At 32.4% G+C, this 8,391-nt stretch overlaps 1 protein-coding gene across 18 annotated transcripts; it reads left to right on the top strand.

The window, feature by feature from the left end:
* The first annotated feature begins 610 nt into the window (after nt 1–610).
* Nucleotides 611–6,683, top strand: LOC133830338 (protein BUD31 homolog 2-like). Of its 18 annotated transcripts, none has more exons than XR_009892012.1 (12): nt 633–999; nt 1,923–2,018; nt 2,157–2,306; nt 3,103–3,494; nt 3,627–3,722; nt 4,784–4,919; nt 5,013–5,088; nt 5,362–5,468; nt 5,557–5,657; nt 5,836–5,972; nt 6,224–6,298; nt 6,380–6,649. XR_009892012.1 is itself a non-coding variant. In XM_062260311.1 (3 exons), exons 1-3 carry the CDS (start codon nt 1,928–1,930, stop codon nt 3,111–3,113), a joined length of 252 nt encoding a protein of 83 aa, XP_062116295.1. In that variant the 5' UTR covers nt 1,061–1,927; the 3' UTR covers nt 3,114–3,877. The 18 variants fall into 18 exon arrangements, 1 of the variants encoding a protein (XP_062116295.1); XR_009892009.1 differs by having other exon boundaries at nt 634–999; nt 3,622–3,722; XR_009892013.1 differs by lacking the exon at nt 3,627–3,722 and adding an exon at nt 3,775–3,809 and having other exon boundaries at nt 635–999.
* The last annotated feature ends 1,708 nt before the right edge of the window (nt 6,684–8,391 follow it).

The following is an 8,391-nucleotide window of genomic DNA, read 5'->3' as shown; positions in this document are numbered from 1 at the left end:
AAATTATACACGTAGAAATCCACATCAGCACTCCAGTGTTGTCATATCACTATTCGGTTAGCAAAAGTAGATGGAAGTCCCACATTTCAATAACATGAATAGTTCAGGGGGAATTTTTAACAGGCCAAAAAATTCAGGAGGCACGATTTGGTAGTGGTAATAGTCCGGGGGAAAAAAATCCTAATATGCCTTTTTTAAAGGGTCTTAATATTATTGGATCACATATATATTTTAATATTTATAAAAAATATTGTCTAGACATATTTATTAATACTTTAATTAGTTGTTAAATTTTTATATATAATATTATACTTTTAATTAATTATATTATATTAATAATACTTAAAACTTAAATCAAATAAAAACATTATATGTCTAATATTAAGATATGTTACTCATGCATGTTTCTTATTTTTTTTAAACTAAAAAAAATTTATATAAAAAAAATTTAATATTGTAAAAAGAAGATTATTCCTTAAAAAAGAGAAATTTTTTTTTACATGTTTAATAAGTGACATAATTTTTTTTTTGAAAGTAATGAGGGACATAAATTAATTGTGTATTACACGTTTAATAAGTCTAATAAAATAATGAAACTTTAGCCAAAAAAAAAAAAAAAAGAAATTGAAATACACAGCCACTTAGCCCCAAATGAAATTAACAAAACAAGAAAAATCCCTAATTGTGTATTACACGTTTAATTCTCTAGTCTCTACCAGTTGGCTTCTCTGGATCTCACTTAAACTCAGCCTCTCAATCGTTTTCCTCTCACGCTCACTCGCTCGATCTATTCTCTCTCACACTCAGTCCCCTCGATCTGTTCTCCCACTCAGCCTCTGCAAGAACTCAGCCTCTACAAGAACTCAGATCTCGTCTTTCTCTCCATAACGTCGAGCTTCTCTCCTTCACACTCAGCCTCGACAAGAACCAAGCGACCCCGCCAATGCAAGAACCAGGCCACCATGGGCCAAACTAGGCAGACCTCCAATTGTTTATGAGGTAATTTTTTTTTTAGATTCAATTTAATATGGAGAAAATACATTAAATATAGTCAATATATTTTTTTTGTGTTGGAATTATTTTTAATTAAGAGAATACACTCTGGTTCTTGTTGAAGTGCTGGTTCTTGTTGATCGAGCGGGTGTACTTAAAAGATTGAAGTGCTGGTTGTTGTTGAATTTTAAAGAACTTGTTTGAAGAGTTTTTGTTTTTAATTCTTTTATGTGCATACCAGCTGCTTGTTTCATTGGTTTTCCTGAGTTGGAGTGCATAAATATTTATTATTGGTGTTAAGGTGTCATTATAGGATCTTGATATTGTGTAGGAATTATTTTTGGGTGTTCATGGTGTCATTACAGCTAAGAGTTGTCTTGACAACACCAAGATTGATTTTTGTTTCTTCTTTGTTTGTTTAGATTGTTTTGGAACTGTTCATTTTCTGTGCGTAATTTGGGTATGAGATTGTGAAGTAGATATTTATTTCTTTTTTGGGTTTGTTCAATTTGGTTCAATTACTTTGGTTTGATGTGTTTTGTGTTTTGAGTTTTGAGGATTTAACATATAATTCAATAATAAAATGATAAGAATATGTGTTTTTGATCATCACATTGGTTGTTGCATGATGTATTAGTTAATTAATAGATTTATTCTTATGTGTTCTTATGCTATATTTGCTTCTGTTATGCAAATTCTTCTACCACAATGCTTATAGATGATTTCTTGCATATGGGTTAGTTAATATCTTGTTTTGAAGGAGGTATATGACCGTGTTAATAAATTGATGAAAGAACTCTGTTTTTAGTTATTTATTCAAGTGCTATTCATTAATTATTTCAATTATTTTGTTAGTCTCTCAATTAAAAATCAGCAAGTATGTACACATATTACTATAATAAGTGTCACCTAGTACTTTGTATCATTAGGGCCAATGAAAACAGATCAGGATCACAATTCGTTTATTGGAATCAAATCATTGATTGAGCCTACTCTTCGTGAACTACAATCAAAGATGAGAGAAGGTTGATTTTTTTTTTCAACACATAATTATATGTACTTATTTTCTCTGTTTTATGAACTTTTCGATGATTAAAAAACTTCTGAGTATTGACAAGAAAATCATGAAGCTCACATTTTTTTGTGTATTTTGTACTGTGCAGCTGAGAATGATCCCCATGATGGCAAGAGAAAGTGTGAGGCTTTGTGGCCTATATTCAAAATAGCACATCAGAAGAGCCGTTACATTTTTGACCTTTACCATCAACGAAAGGAAATATCTAAGGAGTTGTTTGAGTTCTGTCTAGACCAAGGTTACGCTGATCATAATATTATTGCAAAATGGAAGAATTTTCGTTTACAGTACACTTTATTTGAACATGATACTGTTTGCACTTGCTAAGATCGTTATTTGTATTCAAAAAATGGCTGTTAATCTTAGGGTAGACTACATATATATATTTATATGAAAAAACAGTGTAGAGTAGAATACTTTATAAGACTAACTAAGAATATAAGCCTGAACATATGTGTGTATGGGATTGGGTTTTGTCCCATTATGTGATGCATTCCGTTCATCCCTGTATGTCGAATCAATGGTTGGTTATTAATTATTGGAAGCCTGCATATCACACCATGTCTAGAGTATATTAAATCTTAGTCTAACACATAAAACAAAATATGTAGTATATTACGAGATGCATTCCCTTTTTTACAAAAAAAAAAGGATAATTTTTACTTCTGCATATATAAAAATATCAGTGATAACTATAGTATTGTTTCCCCTCTTTGCTTTTGTGTTTGATCGTAGACAAAGTCCTTGTCTTTGCAAGGAAAAGGGGCATAAGTAGTGTAGAGAAAGAGGCATTAGGACGAGTTTAGTTTCTTTCTAATGTGTAATTGTGTGGAGATAATAACAACACTAAACGATAAATTTTTCCTATAACTTAAAACTTGATATCTTTCTTTTTGTATCATCAAAACTAAACTGCCCACATTTCCTTTTTATTTTTGCTTTAAATGCAGGCAGGCTTTTCAAGCTCTTCTCTTTTCTTTTCTCTTTTCGGATTATTTAGCTTCCATAATGTAATGGTTTTTGTTGAATTGCAGCCTGGTTATGAACGCCTCTACTGCTTGAGGTGCATGCAGCCCCGAGATCATAACTTTGCTACCACATGTGTGTGTCGAGTGCCGAAACATCTGAGAGAGGAGAAGGTTATAGAGTGTGTACATTGTGGTTGTAGGGGCTGCACTAGTGGAGACTGATTGGCTTCCACTTCTTCTGAGTGTTAACTATATATGCTAGGATAGTCTATTATGGTTAAATAACTGAAAATTGAATCTGTTTTGCTAATGCAACATCATCATGCTTCATACTCATTGAATGGTGCCAATGACAGTGAGAAAACAAAGGCGTTGTTGACAAGTACTGCACATGTACATTTGGAGTAATCAGAAATCATCTTCAACTACCTCAGAAAGTGTACAACTTATATGTTATGGTAGAATTTCTTGTATTTTTTGCTGTGTTTAAAGTCTACTCCTTAAAAGAATCAATGTTCCTAGCCAGAATAAGAAACATTATCTTGTTTTATGTAACTACAATGCTCTCTCCTCCATTTATATTAGAAAAGCTATAGAGAATTAAATTGGAGGATTTCTTAGAGTAAAGCTTCTGGATACACACTGCATCTGCATGGATTGTTTGTTTGTCTAGAAAATGCAAAAAGGTAAAAGCTTTGTAATAAGCTTGATTTTGATTTTTTTTTTTGGAAATTTCAGATGGATTTCAAGTCTGGGCTCTCTTACCTTTGATGGTATTTATTAGAACTGACTGAAAGTTGTATTGATTAAAACTTGTATAAGCGTTTGATATTTGACATTTGGTGTTTGGTGTTTTGGTTTGTGAATTGAAAGCATGAATCTGTTTTGGTGTTTGGTATTTTCGGTGCTTGATGATTTGCATTTTTAATGGATATAAGTGGATGACCAATCTGAACTTTGAAATCATTTTTTTGGTTATAAAAAGCTATGATTCCTCTCTTTCCCTTATTAATTTAAGCAAGAACTTCTGATCTGTTTCAACTACTTCATTGATGATTGGCCTTTTTTATTTATTTGGGCAAAAGATAACTAGCTTTTTAGTGTGCACTTTTGTTGTGTTAGTTGATTATGTCTCATTAATTATGTACTGCATACTCAATGTCAAAACATATTTGGAAATATATTAGCAAATTCACAATGTATGGTTATCAAACTAAGCTACTACACATCGATATTGTATATGTATACATCATTTTTATCATTTGGTTTAACTTGAGTTTTTTTTAATCATTTTTCTTATTATTGAATTTTTTCCTTGTAGCTTGATTTTTTTTTCTCCCTATGCAATATAATAGTATTGAATTTGATTAAGAAAAATAAAAGAAAAAAATAAAAACAACATAATATTCAAAGTTGTAAATTTTTGTCTTATTAATGATATATACGAAGATAGAATTTGATAAAATAAAATTGTTATAAGTTTCTCAATGAGACATTATCTTTTGTTGGGTGGATTAATTTGGTTTTTGAATTAATTTTTCTCATATATATAGAAAAAAATTATATCATATTCTACTCTACTTTTCAAACATGACTTAAAAGTATTGGTGTTGCTGCAAATAAGTTCTGGACAACCTATATGATTTACTGGTTCACTTTATTCAAAACTTTTCTAATAGAATTTCTTCACCATATCTGCTTGATGTTTCACGATATAGATTAGCTGTTAAAATATTTGTTTGAATAGATGGCAGGAATCTTTAAGCCATTTTAAGCACATTTTTTATCTGGGTAAGCAAGGAAAGCATAGAGATGTCAAGGTTTACTTAATTCCTAGAAACCATGACATTGGCTATGAAAGTAACCTCATTCATAGTCTAGAGGTAATCAAGCACCTTAATTCTATAAATTGTCGTGCATTTTCAAACTGTTATGATTATTTTGTTAATTATATTCCTTGTTCTACTTATAATCAGGAGTTTGGAAAGAGAAACTATTGATTTACAGCAGTAGAAGTGGAATTTACTGCCATTGATGCCCAAACTTTAGAAGGTAAAAGAGAACAAGCAACTTTTTTTTTTGTTTATCTATCATATAATTGTTGTTTGAACTATGAAATTTTGATGTGATAATAATGAATGTGATGTTAGCCAAGCAATTTTTTTTCCTGGACATGGAAGTTTAATATCAATTAACCCGTAAATTATTCCTTGTAGTTGGTATCTTTGCTATAATTGATCTTAATTTCTCATGGAATTTGCATTCCTTGTATAATGTAAAATGATTTATTATTGCTCTGATGGCATTTAGATGACTTTGTATTAGAGTGCAGATGACTGGATTCTTTAGTTAACAATAGTAAATCATCCACATCATATCATCAAAAGAATCAAGCTTTCTCGTCTTGGAATTTGTCAAGAATGTATCAATTGGTATAGATTGTTGACTTATGTTTATTTTGTGATATTAAGTTTGTGGTTACAATATAATTTACTCATTTATGTATTCTGCATGTTTTAGTTGTTTGATCTTATCCAAGGGTTTTATTGACCCATATTCCATTGTATCGACGTGATTGGACATATTGTGGGCCTAATCGCAAATCTCCAGTTATCAACCAGGTATTGATTTATCTGTTCTTTTTTCTTGATTTCCTATCAGTACATTTTTTTTTTCATTATTCATTACTTCATATCATAACCTTTATGTAGAGTGGTTGTGAATAATTGTTATGGTTTTACTTTTGTCAACATTTTTCACATGTATCTGATTGTTATTCTTTTTTGTTTCTGATTCCAGCGAGTGACGCACACGGCTGATAGAGAAATAATGTTTGATTATATTATTGCTTTTCTACAAAATGTGCACCTGAAATATTACTTTGAGTTGGTGACCTCGTAGATGCTTTCGGATTGATCTTTGTTTCAAATAAATAGGTACCAGAATTACATTTCTGAGGAGTCATTAGATTTCTTACTAGAGTTGATCAAACCTGTACAATACAGACTTTAGGCAGAGATTGACACATTATAGACACGCAGGCAACTATCTTGACCTCATGTGCAACTATGGTCTCAACTTGCAATGAAAAAGCATGAGATAATTTATTGATTTTAGACATTTTATATTGTGTCCATGAAAAGTTTAAGTTCAAGTTGAGCAATCACTAACATGTACTTCTTTTCAGGTACTTATCTTGTCTGGTCATGATCATGATCAATGCACTATAACTCATAAGTCAACATCCGGACCTGTAATGGAGGTATGCATCCACTTTATTTGGTTTATGTAACTCTTATCAAGGCATGATATATCGATAACAATAGTCTGCAACACACTGTAGGAACTGTAAGTTGGCAGGAGGGAAACCTGTACCCATCTTTCATGTTGTTGTCTGCTACTAATGTTCTACTTTCAAACACTTCAAGTCCTGATGAAGAAATATCAACTCAGTTGTGCTTTCTTCAAGCAATTGTTTATCTATCATATACTAATTGTAGTTTTTAGATAACACTTACATAGTTATTGTAAGTGTATATTTTGATATTGTAATTTTTAGATTTGGAACATACTGAGTTCTATTGATTTTGTCTGCTTATTGATTCTGTCTTAACTATGTTTTAATTATATAGGAAATTATGAATGAATTAGTGGTTGAAAATAGAGAAATGAAAAAATTCTCATATTCTACATAGGACGTCGGTCTCCACAAAACTGTCGTCTTATGTATTGCAGGAGACGATGCCTGCACATAAATTGTCATCTCATGTATTGCAGGAGGATGACGCTTGAATAGGAACTGTTGTCTCATTTATTTCAGTGGATGACACTTGCACAGAAACTGTCGTCTCATGTACCACAAAAGACAACGTTTGTATAGGAACTATTGTCTCATGTACGACATGAGATGACACTTTTATTTAAACCGTCGTTTCATGCTTTACATGGCATGACATTGCATGGGACGACTGTATTAGAACCGACGTACGAGATTCCATACGACGGTTTAAAACCATCGTCCTATGTCAATTTTGTAGTAGTGTTGGGCCATTACAGAGAAGTTGATACCATACTTGGTATCAAAGTAAAGAAACATAGTGGGAGTTTTGCGTTAGCGAAAGCCCACTATGTTGAGAAAGATTGAATAAATTTAACCATCTCAAGGTTAAAGATGCCAATACTCCATTCGTTCATAGTGTAAAACTAGAAAAGAATGAAGGAAGAACGGTGGCTCAATTGGAGTACGCTAGTGCTATAGGGAGCCTAATGTACACTGCCCAATGTACTAGACCTGATATAACATTTGCGGTAAGTAAACTTTGTAGGTTTACAAGTAATCCAAGTGTGGATCACTGGAAGGCTATTGGAAGAGTCCTAGGTTATCTCAAGAAAACAAAAGAACTAAGCCTTCACTACACCAAATTTCCTTCAATTTTAGAAGGATATACAGATGCAAGTTGGATAGCCAATCTTGGGGACAACTTGTCCACAACTGGTTGGTTATTTACACTTGGTAGAGGTGCAATTTCTTAGGGTTCCAAAAAACAAACCTGTATATCTCATTCCACTATGGAAGCAGAGTTTATAGCTCTAGTTGCTACCGGCAAAGAGGCCGAATGGTTAAGGGATCTGTTGATAGAGATTCCCCTAATCAAAGAGAATATATCTACTATATCGATACATTGTGATAGCCAAGGGACATTGATGAGAGCATAAAGGGGAGTGTATAGTGGGAAGTCTAGACAATTAGTCTAAGACATGGATATATAAGAGAATTGATTCAAAGAGGAGTCATCTCAATATCCTATGTGAGAACAAGTGAAAATCTGACGGATCCTTTCACTAAGCCAATAACAAGGGATTCAGTGGCTGCATCATCTCGAGGGATGGGACTTAAACTCCCTAAATAGATTGACGATTGATGGTAACCTATCTTAACACTAGTTATTTAACTAATGTTACGTTCAATAGGTAACAACAATTTAATCAACTGAATATTAGTTGTACTCAAAACAAGTCCCATCTGAGATATTGAGTACTTGTGAGTTACCCAGTTGAGGGTTAAAACCGAAAGATTTTTTAGTAGAATTAAGTCTTGTGAAGACAAGTATTTTTGGTAACAAAATACTGTAAGAATTCTACCTATATGGACCTAGGGGTGGTGCTGCCTCTCATGAGAATTGGGAGTATTCTCAAGAACGTCCATGAATAGAAAGTGCACATGGCCATTAACGGTGCAAAGCAAGACATAGAGGTCTCAAGTGAACATCGCAAAGGTGTGTGTGTTATCATCGATTTGTTATCATGAAAAGATGGTTCAATTCCTAGTGCAACCAAATTTTGTGATAATTACAC

The sequence above is a fragment of the Humulus lupulus genome, chromosome 4, assembly GCF_963169125.1.
Source record: "Humulus lupulus chromosome 4, drHumLupu1.1, whole genome shotgun sequence".
NCBI lineage: Eukaryota > Viridiplantae > Streptophyta > Magnoliopsida > Rosales > Cannabaceae > Humulus > Humulus lupulus.
The sequence above is the reverse complement of the archived record's forward strand: the minus strand, read 5'-3'. Positions and strand labels throughout refer to the sequence as shown.

What these genes read in the sequence shown, in the direction of transcription:
- LOC133830338 (XM_062260311.1), top strand. Translation starts at nt 1,928, where the DNA reads ATGAAAACAGATCAGGATCACAATTCGTTTATTGGAATCAAATCATTG. An exon ending in ACAATCAAAGATGAGAGAAG is followed by an intron (nt 2,019 to 2,156) that starts GTTGATTTTTTT and finishes TGTACTGTGCAG; the next exon opens with CTGAGAATGATCCCCATGAT.